The following is a 26144-nucleotide window of genomic DNA, read 5'->3' on the forward strand; positions in this document are numbered from 1 at the left end:
TCCTCCTCCTCCTCCTCCTCCTCCTCCTCCTCCTCCTCCTCCTCCTCCTCCTCCTCCTCCAGTTCCTCCTCCTCCTCCTTCCTCCTCCTCTTCCTCCTCCTCCTCCTCCTCCTCCTTCTCCTCCAGTTCCTCCTTCTCCTCCTCCCCCTCTCTCCTTCTCCCCCCCTCTCCTTCCCCCCTTCCACTTCCTCCCCCTCTCTCCTTCTCCTTCCCCTCCCCCCACTATCATCTCCTGCTCTCCGTTACACTCACCGTGTTCTCCGGCTGTCAGAGCATGGAGAGTGCCGTCATGTTCAAGGGGAAGAACAAAGCGAGAGAGGCTGCGCAGAGAGACTACAAGGTCACAACCTCTTCCTCCCCCCACCACACGACAACCTTTCCCATCCCCAACTTGCCCTCCCATCTTCTCCTCCACCGCTCCTCCTCCTTCCCCTCGCCCCTCCATCCTATTTCCTTCGCTCCTCCACACAGAAATATCTTACCACTGGATTTCATCATCATCATCATCATCATCGTCGTCGTCATAGTCATCATCATCATCATCATCATTACCACCACCACCACCACCATAATCATTCTCTTTCTTAACGATTATCACAGGCTATTCTCAGCACATCAGAAAAGATTGACCCTAATCAAGACCGAGAGGCCGCAAAGGTGACTTCTCCTTTCTCTTTTCCTTCTCTTCCTCCCCCTCATCCTCCTTATCCTCCTCTCCTCACATCTCATTTTGTATCTCTTCGGTCCCTTCTGAACTTCAACAGGCCGCTCGTCGACGAGACATGCTCATGGGATTCATTCCTTCCAAGGTGAGGCGAGGAGCGAAAAAGGCGAAGCAGGAGCAGGAGCAGGAGCAGGAGCAGGAGCAGGAGCAGGAGCAGGAGGGAAAAGGGAAAAGGGGGTTGGGGGAGCGAAGGAGGGAGGAAGGGGATGTGAAGGTGATTTTGATGATACTTGTGTGCTTGCAGCTCAGGGGTGACAAGAAATCTGCCAAGTCTTCTTCTGCAGCTTCAGCTGCGAGGTAGACCCAACGTCCTTCCTCTCCCGCTCGTCTCCCGCTCTCCCTCTCCCTCCCCGGCTCCTTCCTTACCTCTCCCCACAAACCCCTCTCCATTTCTCTTTCCCCGGCTCCCTCCGCATCCAGACCTCTATCCTCCTCTTCGCGGTCCTTTCTCCCGTTCTACTTCTCTCCCTCCCCTCCCCCCCCCCTTTCCCTCCCCCGTCTCCCCTCCCCTCCCCCCCTCCCTCTCCCTCCCTTCCTCTCCCCTCCCGTCCTCCTCTTACTTACTTTCTGGCTAGTTCGCTCGACATGAATGCCATCTGAGATGTTCTTGTCTTGTCATTTAATCTCAACCAATAGAATCACTTGAACCCAACAATTGCTGGACAAGAAATTCTCCTTCCAAACCAACACGTTCCCCAACTACTATCCTTCGCTCCCCTCCCTCTCCCCTCCTCCTCTCCCCTCCTCCTTCCCCCTCCTCTGCTTCCCCCCTCCCTCATCCTCCTCACCTCCCTACTCTGCTCGCTACACTGCCCATCCTCCTCCTCTCCTCCCTCCTTCCCCTACGTTCACTTTCTTCGGCTCCTCTCAGTCCTCCTTCCTCTCATCGCTCCTTCTTCCCTTCCTCCTCTGTTCCACATGGCAGGATCGACTTTCCCGTCCTCGCCGTCACCTCCTTGACTTGGTCTTGGTCGAGTTCTTCCCTGAAAGCGACTTGATCTGCTCACGTCACGTCACGGCAGCTCCACCCGACGACCCTCCTGCACCTGCTCCCTCAGGCTCTTCAACTCCTTCGCTAGCGCCTGCGGAGGGCAGTGAGGGGACAGACAAGGAGGAACGAGTGAGAGAGAGCGGAGAGAAGCGAGGGAGGAAGGGAGGATACGGGGGGGGAGGGGCAGAAACTACGACAACGTCGAGGACGAGAACGGGGACAGGGACAAGAACGAGGACGAGGACGAGGACGAGGACGAGGACGAGGACGAGGACGAGGACGAGACGAGGACGAGAGGATTTACATCATTCTCCTTGGTAAGTTTCGCTGCAAGCGAAGACTCGCTGTACTTGGCGTTGACGTGCCTCCTGAAGAACGAGCAGGTGAGAGGGAGAAAAGGAGCAGACGCAGCAAGAGCAGGACAAGAGAAGATCATCTTCATCATCGGACTTACTTGTGCATGCCTTCGAGGATCCTTTGGACAGTAGCGAGATGCCGCTGAGAGCAGAAAGGTCAAGCAATAGCCTTCCTCCTCCTCCTCCTCCTTCCCCTCCTCCTTCCCCTCCTCCTGATCCTCCTCCTGATCCTCCTCCTGATCCTCCTCCTTCCTCCTCCTGATCCTCCTCCTCCTCCTCTCCTCCTCTGATCCTCATCATCATCCTCATCTCATCCTCATACTCCTTTACTCCTCATTCCAGCCAGTGCTCATCTGCCCACCTTCATTGACTTCGACGACGTCGTGCTTGTGCCTGTCCGCGTCCAACAATCAGTCAGCACGCAAACAACAGCTGAGCGCGCGAGCAGTCGAACCATTTCGCTTCTCCTTAACCAGCAGCGCTTTGTCTCTCATCAAATCTCCCACGAGTTTTGCATCTTTGCGCTGAGAGTGACAAGACGGCAAGGACAGCAACATGTCCTCACCTCCGCATGCTGCACCTCCATCGTCCAAGTCGCATCGTCCATGGCGCCTGCTACCTATCAGCTCACAGGAGGAGGAGGAGCATGCCTGGGGAACCCGATCGGTCGATCTTGCGCTGCATACGAACAAACAGAGCAAAGGAGGCGACAAGGATGAACGTAACGGCTGCTATTCTCCTCGGATTCCTCAGCCGGACATGGAACACCTCCCCATCGTCCTCTCCTCCCCCGGCTTCCGCCGTCCTCGGGGCAGCAGCGGAGGCCGTCGGGGCCTGCTGGGGCTCCTTGGAGGTCTGCAGGTGTCGCAGCTGCGTCTGCATGCTTGCCTTCTCCTTCTCAAAGCTCATCTTCTCCCTCCGCAGCTCCTCCAACTGCCTCCGCTGCATGTGGATCACTTTGTCATAGATCGACGCCTCCTCGTCCGAGTGCAGCCCTGCCGACTTCCTGCCCACATCCTTGAGCGCCGCTGCCGCCATGGCCATCGCGCCCTCGTCCATGAACAGAGGGTCCTGCGAAAGCTCTCGCAATGCCACCTTCTCGATGTCTCCATCGAGCGAGAAAGACCCAGGAGGAGGGGGTGCGTCCTCCTCCTCGTCTCTCCTCCTCTCGAAGGGACTTTCCTTCGTCCTTTCTCCCCCCCACAACACGCTTCCCGCCTCCTTCTTTCCTCCCTGGGTTGTCTTGGCCATCGGCATGTGCTCTTCGGTCAGGGTCCCGATCTCCTCCTCCTCCAAGAGGATCCCTTCCGCCTCCTTTTGCCATTTCTCCAACTCCACCTGAACCGCAGTCTTCTCTCCCCCCACCTCGAACGTCTCCTGCAGGTGACTTTGGAGGCTCCGTGACTTCTCCTGCAGCCTGTCCTCCACCTTGGCCGCAACCTCCTTTAGCCGCTCACCGAGCCCTAGCATTGCCGCCCTGTGTGCAACTACGAACGTCAAGTGCTTCCCTCAACACGGATCTTGTTGCCTCTCTACTCCATAGTCAACCCCCTCCTCGTCTCATTGCTTCTCCTCTCTCCCATCCCCATTCGTTAATCAGGTCAGCTATCAACTCATCCCCCTCCCTCCCTCCCTCCCTCCCTCCCTCCCTCCCTCCCCTCCCCTCCCCTCCCCTCCCCTCCCCTCCCCTCCCCTCCCTCCCTCCCTACTGGCATGTCCTGCCAGCTCGACTCATCACTTGTGCCCTCATCCCCAACAGCTAGTACCCGGGGCCCGGGGCCCGGTGACTCTCAGTCGGAGCCGGGCCGTCACTCGGAGGCTCAGTGCCGGGCGGGCCGGTCGCCGGGCCCGGCCGGCCCTCCGACAGTCGTGCAGCGGCTTCACTTACTCAGGCTTTACTCAAGTTGTTAAGTCAATTTACAGCCAACGGCACTGATAGGACTCATAATAATGATCCCCGTCCAGAGCGCCCCGAGTGTAATCCAGCAGAAAGGCGGAGTTTACAAGTCTGGTCAGAGCCCAGTGAGGTTTCAAGTTTACTCCTCAGTAGCTCGGCAAAGCACTCCCCCGAGTCACCGGAGCCCCCGGGGATCACGGAAGTGGCTCCCTGACTGATCACGCGCTCAGAAGCCGCACCCGGATACGTGACGGCCGCGGTGACCGTGCGGCATGGGAGTCTGCTCCTACAGGCTGCTGTGACGACCAGACTTTATTTTGGACCAGACTTTTTTTTTTTTTTTTTTTTATTTTCCGGGAGCCACCCACCCCCTTCCACGACGTCAATTGAGCCACTTGATGGGGTACATGAGGCAAACGTGGTTTCTAGACACTACCCGTATATATTAGTCCAAGTACCCCCTCTTATGATGGGGTCCCACTAGTCTCAGCCCACATGACCCTGTACCTCCGACCTCCCACTCACCGACCCCACCCCTGGTCTTTGTACCCCTGAATTTGTAGAACCTTAGAAAAATGACCCCTGTTATGTAGATGAAAGTACCCACCCTTTACAACATTTCTTGGACCCTACCCTCTTAGAATCCGACCCCACTCGCCCTTACAAGCGGATCGAAACCTTCACCTGCCCTCGCTTCGCATCCCCTACACGCTTCGGAACAGCTGCTTCCTCCCAGACCAGCCAAGCTCCCTCACATCTACTCCCTCTGCCTTCCTCCCTTCCTGTCTCTCACGAAACACAGCGAGGAGATACCAACAAATGCCGCACAGACTCGTAGCACGTCAGAGTGGGCTGGTAAAGAAATGTTTCAGTGCCAGGTCCGCATCCCCTCCGGCAATCTCGCTGGAGCTTCAGCTGGTGGTTAGAAGATGGGTCGCCACGTTCATAGCCTATGCGCAATGTCTCCTGGTTGGAAGAATCTTCACACCATTGCGATCACAGTCGTGTCACAGGACTACCAACGAGAACGTTCACATCCCCAAGAACAAGTTCGACCTCGAAAGGGAGTCACAAGATCTCATGAGAATCTTCCTCGAGTCCAAGAGCCTGGGATTCGTTGTTCAGACTCAACCGCCGCCGGTGGCCATGTTGGCACCTCGCCCCTCGGTATACGACACGAAGGTTCACACGCTTGAGGAACTCAAACAGAGCATCTTGAAGCTCAAGGCGGCAGCATGAAGGTTCAGTGCCGGGACACCCTAGAGCATGGAACTAGGTTTACAGCCACAAAGCTCTCTTGTACATTAGCATACCCCGTTACCAGTCAGAGACTGAAAGTTATTCTTTACGATTAAGTGAAACCAAGGTTAATCTTCTTTTCGATGCTTTCATTGCTAGTAACGCTAGTGCCAATTTACCTATTGGGTATTACGCGCCTTGAACATAGCAGTTCTGCTCGAACTGTCCTTTGTACATGATCACCCTTCAATTCAAACTGGTCAAGCAATGAGAAGAGAAGAAAAGTTTCAACCTGCACCCAACGTCTGCCGCTGAGAGAGCAAGAGTTGAATCACTAGCACCCTTGCACCTTGCAAGCACATGTCAGCAGCGAGTAGCTCCAGCCCAGCATCTTGTCCACCAGATGTCGTAGGGAAAAGTAGAATTCTTCTTTGACGCCTGAGAATGCTTTCAGCTCGCTTCTTTGACACACCAACTCTCCGTACCGGCCCGTTGATCGGAGGATTGACTGGCAGTCCGGTACTCGGGCCGATCCCAGCATCGATCGACAGCCCATTGAGACCTAGCACGTTGATCAACACTCAGGTCAGTTGTGAGAGATCACGTGCTACCGCTGCAGTTCGGCGAAGGCGGCAGGCCGAAAATGCCGTTGAACAGGAGCCGGTTTTGCTCTTTCCCTCCCAAAGGGTTAGTGTCTTCAGGTCCGTATCCCCTGTGCGGTTCGGTCAGGATCGTGCTGCAAGCTTGCATAGGCTTCGATTGCAAGAGGTTCTTACTGCGGGTTCAGGCTGGAACATTTGATGCTGCCCGACACCTCTTGTACTTGGATCATGCAACCTGTTACAACAGCAACAATCAGCAGCCATGATTTCCTCGTATACTTCCTTGCCGTGCGGGACCATCATATTGCACTCAGTGAAATCATATTCACGGTAATCTCCCAGCGACGGACAGCGAAACTCAAGAGCGTACGGACATCGTCTACTGACGTCCAGGCACTTCCAAAGGATAAGTCACAAGACCAGAAGCATCTCAGACGTCTCGCACCACTGCATTACAAGTCTTGAGGGCACAATCATCCTGTGCCTTATCCGAGATCGGCAGAAAGTCCGTAGTGCATCTAAAATCCTTGGTGTGACTTTTCGCCGTCACAGGAGCATCAAGCATGGTATACCCTGACTCTTTGCTGGCAGGAACAGCGAGAGTAGCAGGAACAGTCACATTCTTCTTGGTTGCTACGATTGCCTCCGAAAGAGTTGACCCCGACTACAAACATCTCAGAGCAGCAAGGGGAAGATTCGACGTGTTTACCAAACCAACACAGCTGTAGTTCAGTGTGCCTGTCCCAGCGGCCAAGTGGTAGGCCATCCAGTTCTGCGCATTGCCCAGATTTTTCAAGTAGTACCCGGACCTGAAGCGAATTGTTACACGAAAAACAGTCTCAAGGCAAACTGTGATCGATTCCTTGGGCAGCAAGCGTATCCATAGGAAGTGGCCGTGGGGCTGGAGCCAGGGTCTACCTTGACGCACACCTCGCCTTCATGACACCTGATTCCGCCGTAGCTGAGACCAGGCATTGGGTAGCTGTAATATTTGGGAGGGATTTGAGCAGTTGCTGCAGGGCCATTCCAACCATCCCAGAAGACAAAACTTGTTGTCGTGGAAGAGTTCGCCCCAGACGAGCTCGAGCTCGAGCTCGAGCTTGAGGTGCTGGCAGCGTTCTCCTATGTAGACTTTCAGCCTTCTGCCAAACGCACCAAGACAAAGTGGGACGTATACCAGGACGCCACCTGGACTCCCACATCCCGTGGCAGTGAAGGGTGAGCCATCGAGACAGGTCTTGACACCCTGCCAGCATGAGATGGATCCTCGTCAAACGGAAGAGACAGAGATCAAGACATCAAGATCAACATACGTTGACCATCAGGTAAGGGATCGCAGGCCATCCCGTGGAAATAGTCTGGTCAGGAAGGAATTGTTGCATTTGTTCACATGGAGGCCCCAACCGCTTCTGTTGAAAACCTTACAACACACTTCAACTTGGATTGATGGGAGATCACCGATGGATCCACAGTCGATCTACAGAAACCTTGTTGTTTCTTCGTTAGATATATTCGATATGTGTTGCCCTGGAATTTGAAGATCATTTGATCTCTTTACTTGCTCGTGGAGAGCAAGTAAAGGAAGAAGGAGGAAAACTGGTGATGTAAGGGCACGCCGTTGGATTTCGCTTACCTGTGCTGGAACTGGAGGTGGATTGGGCATCGTCGTCCCATACGGAGCATTCCATTGAGTCCCCATGGCTAACTTGGAGAAACCGTCGTATTTGTCTATCAGCATCCAGTACCCTTTCATATTGGTGCTCGTGATTTCGACTTTTGAGCCGACATAGAAGTCATCAAAGCTGGAGGCCGATTGCTGCTCTGACATGTCAGGAGGTAATCAAGTGGCAAGCAGGAAGAACCGAATCTAGGTACACCGATGCTGTGCATCTTCCCGGGTCATCAGCGGTACCTTTGGCACCGCAAGCTGGGGTGGGACATGAGGGAACGGCCTGAGGTCAAATCGTCAAACGAGAAGTCAACACATGCTGAGCGCACTTGTCCTGGAGGGGCGGTGCAATTACGCGGCAACCCAGCGCAAATCAACAGACAGTATGGTTTGCTTGCAAAGTCCTTGGCCTGCGCTGCGACGTCAGAGAACAGAACCGTGAGATAGTCAGGTGACTCACTGTCTGTTCTGCTGTCTGATTGAGGGGAGGCCACGGGCATGTGCAAGCATACGATGGCAAGGAAACCTGAGGATAGTCACTACATCAAGTTCTCTCTCTCTGAGCGGGGTGTAACACGCCCTCAATTACATTTCCTTCTTCGAAGAGGGTCGTATCTGGAATAACGAACTTCTTGTAGATCTGCATCTTACGATGAGAATGTTGATGTACGCATGTGGAGATTGCTGAAACCTGAGAGCATAGCCATCGTTTGAACGCTGCTTTACAATCACTGCAGGTCCAGATGTTGCTGTACGATTTGCAGCTTTGGAAAAGCAGATGCCGTTACAAGATCGAGCACACACGATGTTGGTTTCATTACCTGTAGACATCTAAAGCCCTGACGAGGTTCGAGTAAATCTTCTTTGCGTATTTGTTGTTGCATGATTTGTTTGGTCTGGCAAGGTCGCATGCAGCTGCAAACAATTCATCAACCCTTCAACAACCATCACAACATCTTGACATCTTGTACCTGCATAGTCCACGTACCCATCACAAAAAAATGTTCCATCAGTGTACTGGTTGGAGGCTGCGCTAAGATATGGGTCCGTTGCCATTGCCTGAAACAAGCTCACCCAGCAATCTCAATCATGTGTGCGCTTGCATTACAATGTACTCATGTCGAGCAACGCAAGTGTAGTTGGACGTCCCCAGGGAGGAAGTTTCTGATGAGTAAGGTGGCTCAGAGACATGGCGGTCACCAGCAGGGGAGGAAGGCGATGAATACCGGGCATGACGGTTGACGCCTGCAGCAACTCCCTCATGGCCGGATGTTGAGCTGACAATGATTCCAGGACCTGCGTGCGGAGACGCCGTTCATCTCACATGAATGAAGCAAGAAGGAAAGAGCAAGGAAACCGCATCAGGGATCTCTTCTTGATCCACGTTGAATGGCTCTCTGATGCCAAAACAAGAAGAGTGAGTGGGAAGATGCGAATTCGAACATCATCACCCGTCGGAGGAGATGAAGAAAAGCAAGAAAATGAAAGCTGAGGCAACAACAGAGCACAAATCCTTTGAACCACGTGCCGGCACCAATCGTCGACCTCGATGGTGTCCTTGCTGTTGGGCGCTTGAATCCACCAGCATCATCTTCTTTCCTGCTGCCATCTAGCTGCGCTCCTACCTCTCACTGCAGGTATCCCCCCCCCCTCCTCCTCCTGCCATCGCCTACTCCCCTAGCGCGCCTTTTCGGTAGCAACGACAACAAAAACTGGTTTTAACTCCACTGCCCGGCTGAGTGGCCCGGGCCCGGCCCGGCCGCCCGGCCCGGGACCGCCGCCGAAGTTCCAGAAGTATTTGAGCCGACAGGGTAGGGGGGTGATCAAAGTACCCCACCCCTATGTGGTAAATTGGCGGGAATTCAACGAGAAAGTACCCCTTCAAGCAACCACCCCTTCAACACGAACTGTGATACATGAACACCCCTGTTTTCACACACCACTACCCCTCGTTACAAGGGGTATCTCAAAATGTGCCGCTCCGCCTCAGGGTTCTCTTAAACCTCCGTTGAATTTGATAACTTACCCGAAATTTGAGAAAACAGGACTAAAATTGTTCTAGATACATCAAGAAGAACACCCAAAGATGTGAGTTTATGTAATTGTATATAAGGATATTTACCTGTACATGTTGCATATGCGCTGAGAGAAAGAGACTTTGAAACAAGACGAACTTTTGTTAGAAAAATTGAAATTCGGGTATGAAATAGTCTGCTCCTCCACGCGCGTGGAAAAAAACCCTAGCAAGATCGACCAGTACAAGTTGGCGTGCATTGCACTTGGTCTGCATCCGTACATTGATAAATAATATAATACACCATTAAGATTCAAGGGGTATCTATTGACCTTGGACAATTCTTTTGATAAATAATCCGCCAACTAGAAATTTAGATAGGTGGCGACCCCAAGCGCGTGCCCCAGCCGCCGCCGATGGCGGGAGAGAGAGAGGGGAAGGGATGGTGCGGCATGCGACAGAGAGCGAGAAATACATAGAATGTGATTGCCAAGATAGAAACGAAGAGGATCAGGAATGGCACGATGGAGAGAGAAGGAGCGGAGCATCATGAAGGTTTCGAACGTGTCGCAAGAGTCAGCGAGTCGACACATGAATTGAATTTCCACCTACCCCTCCTTGGGATAGGAGCATAGGAGCATCACCACTATAATACCACACTGTCGCACACGTTGAATGTGTTTTTAGTTTTCATGTTTTGTCTTGAACACAGATCAGGTTGTAGCTGGCACATGAATGAAGAGTTCACGAAAGAGCGAAATGGAGGCTGTGGGGGTTGACACGATTTTCTTGGCAGGCACGATGGCTGAAGAGGCTAAGGTGGAATCTCAGGAGACTGAACAGCCTGTCGCAGCAGAGGCTGAGGCAGCAGGCGACTCTGCTGAGACCGAGAAGAAGCCATCCAAGTCCTTCGAGGAGAGGCTGGCTGAGCTCAACAAGCCCGATCCTGTGCCGCAGCCTGACCAGGACAAGGTGAATGAGAAGCTCTCGAGGCTCAATGCTCAGATCGAGAAGTGCGAAAAGCGCCTGGTGAGCCCATGCTCCATGCCGGCGGGCTGCCCTGACCTTGTGCTGCTATCAGACGGAGATCAAGGCTGCTCTTGAGAAGGCCAACAGCCTGCGCGATGGAAGCAAGAGCGAGTCCAAGGCGATTGTCGAGCAGCTCAAGGCCGCCCGTGCCAAGATCAAGGCCGCCAGCGCCGACAAGGAGGCAGCCTTCCAGCAGCTCCGCGAGCTTACCTCCAACAGGCAGGCCCAGCAGAAGAACCTCCAGGACCTCCGCAAGAGCCTCAAGTTCGAGGACGTGGCACAGGTGGAGGCCAAGGTGAAGGAGCTGGAAGCTCAGATCGAGACCGGGCAGTGCACAAACCTCGCGCACGAGAAGCGGGTGATGCAGGAGATCAAGAGCCTTAACTCAACCAAGTCCATGATCCTCCACTACCAGTCCCAGCGCAGCCAGGTAGTCGATGATGCAGATGCTAAGGCAGCCCTCGAGCAGAGGAAGGCCGAGGCGACTGCCAGGCTTGACCAGGCCAGGAAGGAGGCAGAGACTCTTGAGAAGGCTCTGGATGCGGTCAGGGGCAAGCAGCAGGACAAGGGTCCCAATGTTGGTGAACTCTGGAAGGAGCAGAAGGAGCTCTACTCGCAGATCAAGGAGCACCGTGCTGAGATCCGCAAGGTTCGCATCCCATCCCTCCCGACCTCCCGCCCTGCCTATATCTTCCTCCCTTCCTACCCAGCTCTACCTTGCTGCCCATTGCCCCGCTCCTCGGTTCCCTTGATGACCTCCCTCCAATGGCGACAAGGAAGTCCAACTCGGGTGTGACGATTGTGTAGGTGAACAATGAGTTCAAAGAGGAAGTGAGCAAGTGGAAAGACTTCCAGAGGGCAATGAACGGCTACAAGAGAGCCAAGGATCGTATCATGGTATCGTGCTCGTTCCCCTCCCGTCCTCTGTCCTGACCGTGCAATTCTTTTTCAGAACGAGCAGCGCAGAGCGGAGCTTGCCAAGAGGAGAGAGGAGGCTGAGGGCCCGATCGATGCGTAAGCTCCGCCTGATGCTCGTCCTCCGACCCTGACTTGGCTGCAGGGACCTCCCTTCGGACAACCCTCTCATTGGACACCCGTGGGCTGATGAGATCTTGCAGTGTCAGGACCTCGAGAAGGTTGGAGGAGGGGACGGCAGCTGACTGATTGAGGTCGTTGACGTGCAGGCAGGTTCTCTCCTCGTTCTTGCCCAAGGACACCAAGGAGGATGGGGGGGCTCCTGAGGCAGCCAAGGCGAGTGCAGGGGAGATGACATTGAACAACAAGGGGGTATACGAGGGGGGAAAGAAAGCCAACCTCGACGACGACATGTTCAGCGGCCTTGTGGCGGAGAAGAAGAAGAAGAACAAGGGGAAGGGGAACGCAGAGTCTGCTCGCATCACCCTGACGCTCGACACCATCTCGACCCTGGGCTCCATCGGCGTTTCCATCCCAACGAAAGTTGCTGATGTCGCCGCCTGCATCGAGAAGGTGAAGGAGAAGAAGAAAGCCTTCGAGGGTAAGACGTCCCTCTCTCCTTCTTGTGTCCCCCGCTGACTCCGGTGAGCAGGCATGACCGAGGAGGACAAGAAGGCTGCCAAGGCTAAGGCCGGCAACGCTGGCAACAAGAAGGGAGGGAAGGGCGATCGCTCGGACAAGTCAGGCGCTGACAAGGATGAGCTCGTCAACGTTGACATCTCCGCTAAGGTGAGAAGGATGAGCGATGTGAGGTGGATGTGGGGGAGCGAATGGTGGTGTGACCTGAGGAGGAAGAGGAAGAGGAAGAGGAGGCTGAGAGTGTTTTCAGGGAGCGGACAAGGTCCAGGTCAAGATTGACTATCCTCCTTTGACTGTTGGCGCCTAAAGGGGGAGGAGTCGAGGATGTCATGGGGTTGCGGCGCGTGGTGCGATGAATGGTTTCCGATCTTTATATTCACATGATGTACTTTCATAAACTTGCAGTATTCGTTGTCAAACACGACTGAAGTTTGACCCAACTGTGTCAAGTCGATTGCGATCGAGGCTGCCCAGCAGGCTGTGAGCTGGGCTGCCGTGTTGGAGACTTGATTGGAGGTAGGGAGATTGTCGTGTCATCAACACATAGTCACCTGCTAGAGATCAGCAGGCAGGTGGTAGAAGAAGGAAGGAGACAGAGGGGAGAACGGGAACACGCGAGCGAGGCTGGGAGACAGGGCTAGGCAGGAGGAGTGGGGGCTAGCAAGAAGAAACTTGTACCTGCATGCTCTTCACGTGAGCGCCGTCGTCCAGACCTCTCGCATCACCCTGGTCCCTCCTGAAATCTCACGCTTAGCCACCAGTGATGAACGAGTCGTCTGACTTGTCCGGGGAGGAGACGACCGGGGCCCGTGCGAGGGAGGCCAACAGGCTGCTTTCCACTGGTTCTCCTGCTGCCTGCCAGGGAGGTTGAGGCGGAAACTGTGAGACGAGTTAGATGAGAGAAGAGGAAGGACAGGACAGGGAGAAGAGATGATAAGATAAGAATCAACAACAAGTTGAAGGCGGGGAGGGAGAAGTAGGAAGGGGGGGGGCAGCGGAGGGAAGGGAAGGGTATGGAGGAGGCAGGCGTGCATAGATGGGAGTGCGGAGCAAGTTGCCTGTCGGTCGGGAGAGGAGGCGACCATGCTCTGCCTGCTGGCAGAGATCTTCATCTCGTCGATGTACCGGTAGGACCTGACGAGCTCCTCCTGGAGGTAGAGGATGTCGAGGTGGACCTTCTCGAGGATGGGGGTGAGCGTGGAGCTGCATTCTTGGACCTTCGACGTCCTCTCCTCCTCCCTCGCGCGGCATCCTTCCTCCCTCTCCTGCTGCGCGCGCGCGATCTTGCTCCAGAGCCCCATGGCCGTGAGGGCGAGGTCACGACCGTTGGCGTCCTCCCTCGAGACTGCATCCTCCCTTGCCAGGTTGAGGTAGTGGGACAGCAGCGCCTCCTCGGGGAGGTCAGCACACAGCTGCCGTTGGACCACGACCTCCAAGACTTCGTTGGTTCTTGCCCTCCTCAGCCTCAACTTCACCGTCTCTCCCGCGCGGTCGCTGCCGTCCAACATGCCGTTGACGTTCCAGGTCGTCGCTACCTGGTCGTTGACGGACATGATGACGTCACCTTGCTCTATCGTGTTGCTGTTGAACGCTGCGCTCCCCACCATAACATGCACTATCTCCAGCCCATCAAGCACAAGCCCGACTGTCGTTCTCTTGCTGAAGGACTGGGCGTTGCCACATGTCGCTCGTTCGAGAGCATCTCGACTCTCATTGACCTCTTGCAGCATGTTGGAGATGAGGTGGCATCGGAAGACGTTCTGCAGCAATCTCTCGCATCCCTTGGCGCGGTTCTCATGAGAGACGGCGAGCATGCTGTTGAATTCATCCTCGTTGACGACATTTGACGAATCTCTCTTGCTCTGCTCAGCCAGCACCTGCGGCCTCCGAGTCTGATCGTACTCATTCAGGAACACAATCTTGGCCGAGATCGAAGGGTTGGGCTGTGGCACGGGTGGAGTGGTAGGAATCGAGCCGTTGACGGATTGCCTTTGATGAATCCATTCCTGATAACAACTTAATGTTCCAGCCTTCATATCATCGTATCTTCACAAGTTTTGATCATCCTCTACATAGCCATCATCATGTCGGACCAACAAAATCTTACCGGAAACGGAACTTCCTGGGATGCAATCGTATTCTGCTTCACAGACGAAGCCCTGTCTTTCTCAAGCTCTTCTATCCTCTGCTTAAGTTGATTGATGGCCTGCGTGTTATCCGCATTTTTCCGCTGCTCAGTTTGCAATCTCTCCTCAGCGCTACTCAGCAAGTCCCTCAGGCAATCATTCTGAACCAGCAGCTCGTCCTGTCCCACTTGCTCCATCCCCGGAGGTTCATTTTTCTCTGCCTCGCCATCCGCAGCCAGCGAAGACCGTTGGAGCCAGAGGGCAAACGTCTTCCCCTGCCTCTCGAAATCCACTCGAACTTGCGACCTCGCTGGCCCCCTCAGCAGGCTTATCGTGTGCCCTGTGCTCTGCACGTTGACATTGTTGGCGGCTACAATTCTGTCCCCCACCTTCAAGACGGCTTGTCAGTGGGAGGAGGAGGAGGAGGAGGAGGAGGAGGAGGAGGAGGAGGAGGAGGGATCACAAGGGAACACCTGTATCAACTTGCTCTGCATGGCAGGACACCCGGGCTGGAGCTCCTTCACGAGCACCAACTTCCTCGTTCCATCGCTCGACAGAGAGCATTGGACGATCATCCCGACCCCTCCTACGGGACTCGGACATGCATTAGCTGAGCCGTTCATACCCTCTTGTACTCCTCGATTGACCTGAGGGCTCTTCAGTCAAAGGATGAGAACGCATTATAGTCGAGCATGAAGCTCTCGTTGCAGACGGGTGATTGGATCGCCTGCAAATGTGTGGAACACTTCTATACGCCCAGCACTTGTTGACAATTTCCGTTACATGCACAGAAAATTCACAGAGGACTGCATGACTGGGTTTGTGTCAGATCGCTGAAGGTGATGCTGATAGATGTGTGTGTGACATTGATCCAAATATTTCTTCCGCAGCACACGAATCTCACTGCATCAAAGAAAACTCCAAGGATCTCATGTGGACTATCTTGACACGTCTTTGAAGCTACCGACAGAAAAATCCGTAATTACACAATAACTATTCGGAGATACCTCAAAAAAGGTATGGATACTAGTCAACTTTCTAATGGTCAGGGGGTCAGAGTCACGCGAAAGAAGAGGATAGGAAGGGAAAACTTTGCAGGGAAACTTGAAAAGGAGAGAAGAGGAGGGCGGGGGGGAGGAAGGAACTCTGAAGGAGGATCTAGTCGTCGGACCACCGGGCTCCTCTGCAGTGCCATCGACGTGTGCATGCAGTGCGGTAGCCGCGGCGGCTGCTTCTGTCGTGTGCATTGTTGTCACGTTGACCAGTAGCGTACGGCTCCCTCGGCAACGCCGTCTCGGAGTTCACGACCCCCCGGATGAGATACCAATAAGATTACTCACATTCAAATTTGATACCAATTCATTTCAGTTAATCTTCCCCTGAGGGATCACTGTGCCGTCACCGTTGTGCCGGGCTCGGATAAGTTCAGTGAGCGTCACGGTCCGATCCGGGAGTCCCGGCGGGCCGCCGGGCAACCGTTGGCAAACAGTGAGTGACGCCGGTACGGTACTGATCATACCGAAGGTTGTGTGTACAACACTGTGACATGAGACCCGGCCTGGGTCTCTCAAGGTTCCGCCAGTGCACCTGCACCTCTTTGCAGCACGGACTCAGGCAACGCTGTCTGCAGCGAGAGCTTCTAGGCTGTCCGCGAATTGCAGCCTACCTCCCGGAGTCCAGCAGCAGCAGCGTCACGGTGGTGTATCCTTCCTCGACGCCGCCGCGGCTTTCACTTTTGCTTCCGCCCCCCCCCCCGCCCCCCTCCATTCCCAGCGAGTCCTGCGCTAGTTTTGCTCTTTCCTCTGGTCATACCTTCCTCCCTGCTCCTCCTGCCCCTCCGAGCCGGGAGCCTCCCGGGAGTCCCCAAGACCACCTCTGACCGTCTCCAAGACAGCACTTTGCCTCCCTCACGTACTAGTTCACGTACTAGTTCATGTACTAGTGGGTGGCAGCGATGGCGGAATGAGATCAAGTGCAAGGACGACGACGAGCACTTGCAGCAGCTCTACATCGACAAGCCGTCATTCATGCACGACTACTGTATGAGGAGCTGGAGGAGTCGGAGGAGCTGCCGGACTCTGTCTCTGTCTGTCTGTCTGCCTGCCTGCCTGCCTGCCTGCCTGCCTGCCTGCCTGCCTGCCTGCCTGCCTGCCTGCCTGCCTGCCTGCCTGCCTGCCTGCCTGCCTGCCTGCCTGCCTGCCTGCCTGCCTGCCTGCCTGCCTGCCTGCCTGCCTGCCTGCCTGCCTGCCTGCCTGCCTGTCTGTCTGTCTGTCTGTCTCTCGTTGCAGCAGCTTCGACCGGTGGGGCGGATTCAAGAGAGCCAGGTGCTCCTCCCATGAGCCCAGGACCCACAGCCAACTCCGGTACACCGTCCATGGGACTAGAAGGATAGCATGACAATGCCCTGGGGATGAGGGCAGAGGAGGAGGATGGGGTGGGAAGCAGCCGCGGCCGTCAGTAGAGAAGCGCGGAGTGCATGATAGAAGTCATAATGAAGACACTATAACATACCAATTGAGCCACATTACAAGGTATCGCTGACCGAGCAAGGCTCGATGCGTGTGATCCTGGTGAGTACTTGTTGCTGCATAAGCGTCAGGGGTACTCACAGCGCGTTTTCTGAGGTGCGGGTACATATGAGTACAAGCACCCTGACTGCTAGCAACGGGTACTCGCCCTACCCTACCTCCGACAGTCGCGCCTGTTCCCACAAATCTAGCATACAAGTTAAGATAATTTCTTGTCCTGGTACTGCTCAGGTCGCTCCGTGGTGCACTTTGGAGTCTCCATAGAGAGGACAACACTGCAGACTCCAGATCAGCCTTTGTTGCAGAAGAACACGATGCACATACCCCGAGACGTAGAGGTCGAACGCGATCGGAGGAACACTCTCGTCCCAGACTGATGAATTCACAATGTTCAGTGTTGGGTCGGGAATAATGCAGATGGACTGCACTCACTCTCTTTTCGCTGCACGGGAGCCCGTATAGGTTGCAGACGAATTTCGGGGAGATTTTCTGAGGAGCTTGTTGTGCATTCCATGCGCATGCAGAGGAGATAAACTGCTCCTGTCAACACAGAAACCCCAGGGACAATGTAGATTAGCTGAGGAAAATCGAAGATTCCTTTCCTTGCCTGCAAGAAATCAAAAGGAAGCACATAGCCTCTTGGCTTTGAAATGAAATGCAGCTTACCCCATCAGTGTATTCGATACATCCGTCGTATTCCATGGAAATGTTGTTCTCTTTACATTCACTCAACTGAAAAGGAACAGGTCATTCAGTTCAATGTAGATCTCCGCGATCTATGCTGCAAAGGAAACCAACCTCTCCATTGTTCTTATTGACTTTGCAGATCTTCTTTCCCGTTTTCCATCGACAGGAGCAGCCACGTCTGAAATTGACATCAGAAACATGTTAAAGTGAATAAAAATTCATTTCAAAGCATCATTAGATCGAGTTTATGCAGTTCACATCCTCAAACAACACCAGGAATGCATTCGTTACCTGCAGCATTGTCCGGTTGTCCATGCCCAGCATTGTGGGACACCTTTGGTCAAAACAGGAATGAAACGCAATAGAAACGAGTTGACATCTTCCCTTCATACCTTGGCAGCGTTGTACGGTGTTTGATCTGCATACCGAACTGCAGCAAGAGAGCATATCTTGTGGGGGGGGAGTGCGTTGTATTAGCCTTCGAGTCAAAAGAAAAGCATTTTGCGTGAAGAGGAAGAGAAAAACCCCGAATGGCACCGTTGAAGTCCGCAGGCAATTGTGTAGGTTCATGGCAGCTCGTAAATCTCCGTCCTCTCCTCGAGGTCTCAAGCTCTGCCCTGCCTACTCGCGCTGCGACTCGGGCGGTCAACCTTGTCTGCACATGATGGAGCCATGCCCCGGATGTTTTGACCACGTTGATTTTTTAGGTGGTGCGCTGCTCGTCGCACGGCTGAGAGCACCGTGACCCGGACCGGGCCGCCGCGCCCCGGGTCACGTGGCTTAACTTGTAACGGGCTTGTAACTTAGTAACTGATACCAAGCCTTCCGACTTAACTGCGCCGCGGCGCGGCGCGGCGCGCAGGGCCACTGGCCCAAGTTCCCGGAAGTTTGAGTCCCCCGCGCCATGCCAGCGCGGCGATGTCCGACTGTGCCCGCCGACCATCGTACTCAGTCCGCGGGCACATCCCTGAGTCAGGAATGAGACGCACTGCGGCATACCGGAATGCACCCCGGGCCCGCCGCGCGAAGGACAGGGAGGCAAGTTGAGCCGCCGAGCTGACGAAAGATCGGATCCTGAACCGGATGCGTTTGCAAGAGTCGGATCAGGCTGACTCGCAGTGAGACGTCTTGCGAGGCCGAGAGACCATCCAGCGCTGCCGTTTCCTTGTTCGCCGAGCGATCCGCCAGCCCGGCAGAGGCCCGCCACTGGGCCGGCCCTGGCACGGTGACTCACTGACTCTCATGACTCGAAGTTTCAAAGTCTGTAACTATTGAAGTTTCATCACGGTCAAGTTTGTTCCTTGAAACTTTCAAGGTTCTAGAAACTACTGCTGGTCAAGGCCGAGGATCGGGGGGGTGGGGTTGTACTATGTCGGGGTGCATTGAGGTATATGAGGGGTAGTCTAGCTAGTGTGTAGTATTCAAGATGGTCTAAAGGAAGGCAGAAGTACCGGTATGCAGTGATGACAGTAGGGTGGGGTGTAGAGGGAGGGGGTAGGGTTCAGTTGGGGCGGAGGGGATGTCACGACGAGGATGCAAGGGAGGGCACAGCATGAGGAAGAAGAGGGAGGGGGAGGGAGGGGGAGGGGGAGGAGGAGGGGGAGGGAGGGAAGAGTAGGAAGAGAGAATATGGCGTTCCTAGGAAGTTCTTCCCCTTGCACATCTTTCTGCATCCTTGAGATCCTGAAGTCACTTGCAATGATGCCCCGAGGCTGATATTCCCCTTGTCAAGTTTCACGGATCCTTTCTCGGATCATGCGGTGGAGTGAGAAAACTGAGCCGTCTATGACACATTCGCAGAGATTCTTGGAGAAAGCCATGCTGCTCGCTTCTCGTTTTCTCTCAATCCTCCTGCTTCTTCACTGCACAGCAAGCCTGCCTTTAGATCCTCGGAAGCATCCAGCAGGTAAAGATGCAAGTTGCAAGCAGCATTGTAAAACCATTCGCTGAATCTCGTTCCTCTAGAGTGTGGACGATCGAGCCCCTCATGGGTCTGCGACCCCGACGAGGTTCTAGGAGAGCAAGCTGCGGACCGAATCGACATGGTCGCTCGGTGAAGTTCTACACACTTGCTTGCATTCCGAGCAATCGCATGCTCATCCTTTGCCGCAGGTCGATCAATGCTGGAGGCACCAAGATCGCCGTCTCTGTGATGAAGAAGCTGAAAGAAGACTACGGAAAAGACAACAAGAGCGACGACAAGAAAGTTTGGTCCTGCTCGTCAGCAGGGAGCCGAGCCGCCAAAGCCATCATAACGCTGTGGAGCGCCGATGCTCTTGTCCTCTTGTGAGACTCGATTTCTCTATGTGCATGTTCAAGGGGAAGCAAGAATCAATTGGTTCTAGGTCTCAAGACGACAAGAACTTCTGTGTGGTCACAAGGGGCACCAGGATACCTCTCAGTCAAGATGACACAGACAGTATCCTGATGGATGTGCAAGACCCTCTCATCAATGGAATCCCCGAATACGCTGTCATGTTCGCGATCCTCAGAATGAAGGTTGCAGAGTTGCGAAATGTTGTTGGCTGGCTCATTCTCCGTGCAGGACAATGCAATGGTTGCAGGAAATGTGATCGCTCCAACTAGGAAGGAATTGTTTCAGGCAGGGAGACGCGTCACCAACCCTTCTAGCCTGACGTTGTTGCTCAGCTCTTTGCGTCAGGAATGATTCCATTCATTGGCTTCGGGATGACAGACAACGGGCTCATGATCATCTGCGGTGAGGTTCCACGTGTGCGAGGGGCACCAGTAAGAACATCGCAGGTGAAATCATCGAGGAGTTCCTTGGGAAGAGGCTGGGCCTCAGTGCCATGGGCGCTGCGGCATGGGGAAATCTCCTTTCGGACATGGCAGGTAAGGACAAACATGCGAACACGCTTGATCTTGCACTGTTTACATGCATGGTTTGACACAACTTCTCACTTCAACTCTGTTTATTTCTCTACAATCTCATAAGCTTGCCAAAATGCTGTATAACTCAAAGGCTTGCAGGAGTATTCTTGGGAGGAACTGTGAATCAGATCGCCCAAAGAATTGGAGCAACAGAGCCGGTGGCGTTTTCAACCTACAAGCTACGACATTCTGACACATTGAAATGCCAGGTCTTAACTCATGCACAGAAATCACTGCCTATTGCGGTTCAAAGCAAACTTCTTGGTGAGAATGCGCTGCCGCCTATACTGAGTGGAATTTGACGGAAGCAACAGGGGAAGCACTCGGTGTCGGCTTCGGTTGTTGGTTGGGGATGGCTCCTTTGATGTTTTCCAAGTCTGAGGAGGGAGAGACTTCGAACAGGGAATGTGGAATACGCAGGGAGCTTAGTGAAACTGGATTCAGTGCTTAAATGAAAGTGCAGATGAACTACAATAAGTGACCGTACACAACAACGTCCGTACACAACAACAACACCTCCAAGACCTGAGAGGGTTCCTTTGAATGAACATCGTAGCGCGGTTTAGTTTGCATGCAAACAGAATCATGATGATCCGAAATCCTTAACGAGGTTATATTATAGTCAATCATTCACTTTTCCATCGCGGTCCTGTTTCTCTGCTGTAAACTGTCCTACCATCTGTTCATTCTTTACTAGCACGCAAGCTACGAAACTGTGAACTCTACATCTTGATCTTGACCGATCTGTAACATCTCGAAATGGCATACTACTGTCTTAGACTACCTAGAGCTATTCGGATATCCTTCGCCGTTTCGCCTTCCATTATCCTTCCTCCATTCTCGTTTCTTTCCTCTCATTTCTCCTCTCTCGCTCTTCCCTACAAGTCAGCCGGCATTTCGCAAACTTCCCGCTTCTGCCCTTCCTACCACCCCCACCCCCCCATTACACATCAATGCCCCAGGTCACCGTCACTACCACGTTCCATGACCCACCCCCTCTTGCCGTGTAAACAAAAGCTGACTACCACCCCCTGAGAAAACTACCACTATACTACCCACCTGTACCAATGCTTTATGATTTGTTGACCCCACCCACAGGTATTGATGATTTGACCGCACCCCTATATCCATCCACATTGTACCCCTTATAACTCCACCCTCACCCCCTCATTTCACTGAGGAACCCCTACTACGTCCCACTACCCCCGGTTCACAACATGACTCCACCCACCCCCTACATGTTTGATTGCTCACCCCCTGCAGCTTTGGCGCCATGCAGGCCGGCGAGCGGCACCCAACACCTCCTCCCTCGCAGTCGCCGCTTTCCTCCCTGAGCAACTACACTGACACTCCTCCTCAGCTGTCAGAGGCGCAGGATGGCTCCTCCAACCACGACGCTCATGATAGATCTTGCCTGCAGCCAGCTCCGTGCCCCCCGATGGACTGTGTCTCAGGGGCCCCTAGTAATCGGGCGCTGTGCAACGAGGAGGAAGCAACAGAGGTTGTACACATGAGCGATGATGATGATCGAAAGCAAGATGCTATATCCAGAACGTCTATTGCGAAAGAGGCAGAGCAGAGTGAGAGTCAGTGCAAACAAAAGGAGCCGGCGCACCATAGTGAAAATTCCGACGAGTCTGAAGAGGAGCCAGCGACAAAGCGCTCCCGCTCTTCCTCTCCTGTCATCACAGAAGGTCGTCCAAAGAGAAACCGTATCCCGACGCAACGGCTGAGGTCGTCCGAGCTTGTAAAGTCTGCTCCAAGGAATGTTAAACCCAAGAGCAAACCGACTCCTCCTCTCAAGTCCTCCTGCAAGGTCCAGCGCCCCCAGGTTCAGGTCGTCCAGCACCCTATTGCAGTACAAGCAGTTGCCACTCATGTTGCATGTCAACCCATGATCCACCACTTCTTTGCTCGTCCTTCACAGCTCCCGTTCCCCCAGGCCCAGGTGTTTCCAGCTCCTAGCTTTCAGCAAGTGCCTTCGAAGATTTCCAGCGACATGCCCGGGAGCAATCAGCCTACTATTACTGAGGCATTTGTTGCTAGGCCGATCTATCTTAATACTGCAGTTTCACAGAATTCGTCATGTTTTAATTCGTCAAACACTTCTGTTCCAGTTGACCCCCAGCAACGGTCAGCAAGCGCAAGTCAAGATCTAAGAACTATTTTTCCACAAATCCCATCCACAGCCTTCAACTCACTCATGTTCAGAAAGAATGTTTCAAACAGTCTTGTTGGTGCAAATGCCGACAAGCCGATGCCGACATGCTTAGCAAGCACGGATCTGCCGACCCAGCACCTGAGCTCAGCTGCCGTCTCTGCACCAGCACATCAGATTCCTCTAACCTATGACGTCTTCCCCGCAGCTTCGAATGGTCGAGATGTTGCGCTCCATCCTGGTACACTCCCAAAATCGTCGAACGAACCCAACAGATTGTCAAAGAGTAACCTGCCAAGCAACAACCCAGCACCACACAAGCGTGACTGGGGGCTGAAGATGGTATGAATCGATTGCCTGGTTTCTGCTGCTGCTCCTGCTCCTGCTTACTTTGAGTCAGGTCAACGCAGTTGGAAAAATCAAACCTCCTTTCGCACGCACATACTTGTTCTGTGGGAAAATCCCGCTGAAGCTGACAACAGACGATACTAAATCCTCTTTGTATGTCTTGCATGTGATGTTTCTGATTAGCCGTGATCATTTTGTGCAGCAACTGGATCATCAAGAGATGGACAGACAAATCAAACAGAAGAAAAATAGATGTGGAAGTTCATGAATGCATCAAAGCGAATCCGCATCCACATGTAGTCAGGGTGATTGATATCAGTGAGACGGAAGGAATTCTGATGGAGTGAGTTTCTTTGCGTGGACTCACCTCATTGAATTTTATTTGTTTGTGACTGGCGTTCATTCGATCAGGTACTGGAGCGAAGGTGATCTTCATAAAAAGGTACATCAATGTTCTTCTTTTTGCTGTAGTTTCCCTTCTTGTGACTTTATCCAGATGACGATGGCACGGAGGACTTTTATGCCCATCAAGCAGATAACAACTTTCATTTGCCACACTATGGATGGTTTGAGACATCTGCACGGCTTGAAGATTGTGCATTGCGACATCTCCCCACAAAACATTTTCTTGCGATCTGAACGAGATTATGATCGTGAAGAAGTATTTTTTTATCATGGTGTTTGAATTCTTGACGGAGCAATTTCAGGAGATAGGATGCAAGGCCTTAAATTTCATTTATGCCATTGGCGACTTTGGTCATTCGTATGTAGAACATCAGCATGAAGAAAGCAGATCCATTGTAGCGGAAGGGATGCGTTTTGTGGCCCCAGGTTTGTGTTACTGGTAATCCTGATATTCCCCCTAATGTTAAACATTTCCCCAGAGGTAGTTCTGGGTGACTTCAACACTATGGCGTCAGACATTTTCAGTACAGGGAAAATCTTAGAGGAGTTGCTGTGAGTTCGATTGAAAGGTTGACGGGAAGCGCCTGACAGTAAATGCTCGCAGGACACTTGCAGCAACCTTCAAGGATGACATGCAAGACGAGCCAGAGGAAGTCTTCAATGAGTTGAAGACTTTGGCAGCGTCAATGTGCTTCGAACAACCGGCAGAGGTTTGCTTTCCACTTCTGTGATGACTCCTGTTGTTGAGCCTTGGATTTGCTCAGCGCCCTTCATCTCAGGAGATCTGCGAGAAGCTGGATCGGATCGGCGAGCATCCTAGTTTGAGAGCTGCTGACTACTCCTCTTCATCATCATCGCCATCCGTGGCAGACTGAGCTTGACCAAGTTCAGACATCCGCGTGGTTCATGGGTCTCAATCACGGCATCCCCTGCAGACGGTGCTATGACTTTGACTGAGCACGATCGAATGAGGGTCACCGTCGAGATTGAATCGGGCTTGCCTTAAACTTGTCATTACGGCGGCGTACCACTGTCATCGTGCCGCAGTGCGTCGCCGACGGTCGAACGCGAATCAACGAGTTTCGGCCGCCCGGCCCGGCCGCCGTCCAGCGACAGGCTCAATCTTCTTGCTGTGGCAAAGTGAAGGAAAGGGACCGCGACTATGGCGCACGGCACGGTAACTCTACCATGTCCTAGTGCTGTCGTGCGAGGCAGCGGGACTTACCGTGTACAGTACGATACGATACAGACCAAGTCGGCGAACTTTGAAGTTCTGTCCGTCTGTGGCAGCGACTTGAACATCAGCAACTTGAAGCTCAATGGCTCGGTAGGCTGCCCGGCGCTGTGCTCAGTTAGTTCATATGTACTCAAATCCAGTAGTCAATAAAATCAAGCATCAGGTGCGGTGGCGGCACGTTGTTGAATCATATATGATGATCATACATCTTGCCAACAAGATTGAAAAGAAACAATCGAGCGACACAAGGTGTCTGGTCGAAACTGACGAATACGCCAAGGAGGAGTGTACCAAGAGAAGTTTAGCATGCATGAAACGGTCAAAGTCACGTTTCGGAGAGTGCAAGGAATGCTTGAAACTACCAACTACATAAGGGAGAGTGCAACCGTCAAGACCCAGCAGTCTGAAGCAAGTTGGTGCAGAGATCTCATTCATCGATATCATTTGCTCGAAATCCCTAGGAACATCTCCATCATGTAAGAAAATAAAAAAAACGCTCTTTCCTTGTTCATCAGGCAATTGGAAGCTTGACAAGGACTACAAGGACGACACAGGGCCGAACCTGTCTGCCCACCAACCAACGAATGACCTGGACGATGAGTCATCGTCGACGTTTTCTGACCCCTCGGTGTCTCTGGTAGATTCGTCTAACTTTTGCTCTTCCGCATCTGCTGAGACTATAAGCTCTGTAAAATCATTTCCCCTCAGCTGCAGTGGAAGATAGGAACACAAACTTTTCAGCGCTCACGGGATCGTATCAGGGAGCGGTCAGGCTGTTTTTACCGGATCAAAGAAGGGTAACGCAAGGCCCTCTGGTAGCGCGATCTCTTTCGATACTGCCCGCTGGAAGCTTTCCTGGCCTTGCAGGAGCTGATCCCTTCATGTCTCTCATGCAGAACCGCCCTACATCGGCGGCGACATCAGCTCAGCTTCGCAGACATCTGGTCTGTGAGTTCAACTCTGATGGTCTTACCCACAAGCGCTTCTTCTCATCGCGCAAGTTCCGCATAGCTCGAGCAGGTGTGACAGAAGCTGGGGGAGCCTCCGAGGCCCCCCGGCGATCCAGGCACCCAGTCGGCGAAAGTTCTGGACTCAGCCAGTCACGGTCAGGAAGCAACGGAGACTGAGGGGCATAGTAGAGCTCACTGAACTCGGAAGTCGTCTTGACTCTACCAGTGGCCTTGACACCGTCCGATCACCGTCGAACAACTTGTCAAGTTGAAGACGACTCGGCGGTGGTCTAGATGATCGGGACTCCGGGACTCCTTTACTCAAAGATAAGTGAAGTTAAAAACTTGATGTACGACCTGAAGGGGTCACTCGGGTAGCCCGGGCGGCCCGTTAGTACCGTGACGGTACCGGGTATCACCGAGCCGGGCTAGTAACTTGCTAGTAAAGGTGGTATCATGAACCGACGGTTTTCCGGGTCCGAGATACCCGGAGATCGAACGAGATTTGATTTGACCGGTCAGGTCAAAATCCAAGAGGTCGGTCGAGGGAACAGGCATTGGGTTGAAGCGGTGTACGGAGGTCGGGTGGACGTAGCAAGAAGCAACTTGGCAGAAGAAGCAGCGGGGAGACGAGAAGGGCAGTAGAAGAAGCACAACAGCAAGGACGGGAGGGTGAAAACAAGACTCAGCTTCGCTACCTGCCCCTCCTGCTCCTGCTCCCTCTGCTCCCTCTGCTCC

General features: G+C 53.5%; 9 protein-coding genes across 9 annotated transcripts; 5 read left to right on the forward strand and 4 right to left on the reverse strand.

Moving 5' to 3' along the window:
* Window positions 1-1672: 1672 nt before the first annotated feature.
* Window positions 1673-3541, reverse strand: GUITHDRAFT_117093 (hypothetical protein; the record flags this gene model as incomplete). Its single annotated transcript, XM_005823591.1, has 8 exons — window positions 1673-1723; window positions 1771-1806; window positions 2020-2083; window positions 2170-2213; window positions 2433-2464; window positions 2526-2595; window positions 2637-2683; window positions 2731-3541. The coding sequence occupies 8 exons, from the start codon at window positions 3539-3541 to the stop codon at window positions 1673-1675; spliced, it is 1155 nt and encodes a 384-aa protein (XP_005823648.1).
* A 1246-nt stretch (window positions 3542-4787) lies between these two features.
* GUITHDRAFT_117094 (hypothetical protein) lies at window positions 4788-5207 on the forward strand (the record flags this gene model as incomplete). The annotated part of the gene is made up of 1 exon (XM_005823592.1): window positions 4788-5207. The coding sequence occupies one exon, from the start codon at window positions 4788-4790 to the stop codon at window positions 5205-5207; it is 420 nt and encodes a 139-aa protein (XP_005823649.1).
* A 136-nt stretch (window positions 5208-5343) lies between these two features.
* GUITHDRAFT_165666 (hypothetical protein) lies at window positions 5344-9157 on the reverse strand. The gene is made up of 26 exons (XM_005823593.1): window positions 8930-9157; window positions 8836-8875; window positions 8705-8774; window positions 8587-8642; window positions 8450-8537; window positions 8300-8393; window positions 8170-8242; window positions 8068-8118; window positions 7939-8004; window positions 7808-7888; window positions 7672-7761; window positions 7443-7625; window positions 7268-7336; window positions 7123-7218; window positions 6998-7055; window positions 6756-6822; window positions 6519-6618; window positions 6382-6473; window positions 6255-6327; window positions 6097-6205; window positions 5984-6044; window positions 5819-5919; window positions 5693-5769; window positions 5608-5645; window positions 5500-5556; window positions 5344-5451 (listed from the first exon to the last, which is right to left on the reverse strand). The coding sequence occupies exons 1-26, from the start codon at window positions 9085-9087 to the stop codon at window positions 5397-5399; spliced, it is 2103 nt and encodes a 700-aa protein (XP_005823650.1). The 5' UTR covers window positions 9088-9157; the 3' UTR covers window positions 5344-5396.
* A 1131-nt stretch (window positions 9158-10288) lies between these two features.
* On the forward strand, window positions 10289-12491 carry GUITHDRAFT_165667 (hypothetical protein). Its single transcript, XM_005823594.1, has 8 exons — window positions 10289-10521; window positions 10574-11170; window positions 11329-11418; window positions 11474-11535; window positions 11582-11657; window positions 11710-12037; window positions 12089-12225; window positions 12326-12491. Exons 1-8 carry the CDS (start codon window positions 10294-10296, stop codon window positions 12380-12382), a joined length of 1575 nt encoding a protein of 524 aa, XP_005823651.1. The 5' UTR covers window positions 10289-10293; the 3' UTR covers window positions 12383-12491.
* Window positions 12492-12825: 334 nt separating this feature from the next.
* On the reverse strand, window positions 12826-14776 carry GUITHDRAFT_145536 (hypothetical protein; the record flags this gene model as incomplete). The annotated part of the gene is made up of 4 exons (XM_005823595.1): window positions 12826-12930; window positions 13158-14081; window positions 14183-14590; window positions 14675-14776. The coding sequence occupies 4 exons, from the start codon at window positions 14774-14776 to the stop codon at window positions 12826-12828; spliced, it is 1539 nt and encodes a 512-aa protein (XP_005823652.1).
* A 2152-nt stretch (window positions 14777-16928) lies between these two features.
* GUITHDRAFT_117098 (hypothetical protein) lies at window positions 16929-17840 on the reverse strand (the record flags this gene model as incomplete). Its single annotated transcript, XM_005823596.1, has 6 exons — window positions 16929-17004; window positions 17054-17102; window positions 17162-17336; window positions 17396-17461; window positions 17528-17594; window positions 17809-17840. 6 exons carry the CDS (start codon window positions 17838-17840, stop codon window positions 16929-16931), a joined length of 465 nt encoding a protein of 154 aa, XP_005823653.1.
* Window positions 17841-19234: 1394 nt separating this feature from the next.
* GUITHDRAFT_145537 (hypothetical protein) lies at window positions 19235-20759 on the forward strand (the record flags this gene model as incomplete). The annotated part of the gene is made up of 9 exons (XM_005823597.1): window positions 19235-19322; window positions 19382-19469; window positions 19529-19702; window positions 19762-19915; window positions 20066-20135; window positions 20180-20269; window positions 20408-20466; window positions 20518-20572; window positions 20623-20759. 9 exons carry the CDS (start codon window positions 19235-19237, stop codon window positions 20757-20759), a joined length of 915 nt encoding a protein of 304 aa, XP_005823654.1.
* A 1752-nt stretch (window positions 20760-22511) lies between these two features.
* GUITHDRAFT_117100 (hypothetical protein) lies at window positions 22512-22814 on the forward strand (the record flags this gene model as incomplete). Its single annotated transcript, XM_005823598.1, has 1 exon — window positions 22512-22814. One exon carries the CDS (start codon window positions 22512-22514, stop codon window positions 22812-22814), a length of 303 nt encoding a protein of 100 aa, XP_005823655.1.
* A 647-nt stretch (window positions 22815-23461) lies between these two features.
* Window positions 23462-24094, forward strand: GUITHDRAFT_117101 (hypothetical protein; the record flags this gene model as incomplete). The annotated part of the gene is made up of 4 exons (XM_005823599.1): window positions 23462-23645; window positions 23699-23771; window positions 23824-23929; window positions 23984-24094. The coding sequence occupies 4 exons, from the start codon at window positions 23462-23464 to the stop codon at window positions 24092-24094; spliced, it is 474 nt and encodes a 157-aa protein (XP_005823656.1).
* Window positions 24095-26144: the final 2050 nt, after the last annotated feature.

Source organism: Guillardia theta, assembly GCF_000315625.1.
Source record: "Guillardia theta CCMP2712 unplaced genomic scaffold GUITHscaffold_105, whole genome shotgun sequence".
NCBI classification, from domain to species: Eukaryota; class Cryptophyceae; order Pyrenomonadales; family Geminigeraceae; genus Guillardia; species Guillardia theta.

Bases quoted from the DNA above. Each gene is read 5' to 3' on its own strand.
- GUITHDRAFT_165666 (XM_005823593.1), bottom strand. From the start codon at position 9,087: ATGGCAGCAGGAAAGAAGATGATGCTGGTGGATTCAAGCGCCCAACAG. The intron at 8,394-8,449 runs GTACAAGATGTC...AATTGTTTGCAG, and splicing joins TGGGTACGTGGACTATGCAG to CTGCATGCGACCTTGCCAGA. The intron at 6,045-6,096 runs GCAAGGAAGTAT...CTGTTGTAACAG, and splicing joins CAATATGATGGTCCCGCACG to GTTGCATGATCCAAGTACAA.
- GUITHDRAFT_165667 (XM_005823594.1), top strand. From the start codon at position 10,294: ATGGCTGAAGAGGCTAAGGTGGAATCTCAGGAGACTGAACAGCCTGTC. The intron at 11,171-11,328 runs GTTCGCATCCCA...ACGATTGTGTAG, and splicing joins ACCGTGCTGAGATCCGCAAG to GTGAACAATGAGTTCAAAGA. The intron at 12,226-12,325 runs GTGAGAAGGATG...GAGTGTTTTCAG, and splicing joins ACGTTGACATCTCCGCTAAG to GGAGCGGACAAGGTCCAGGT.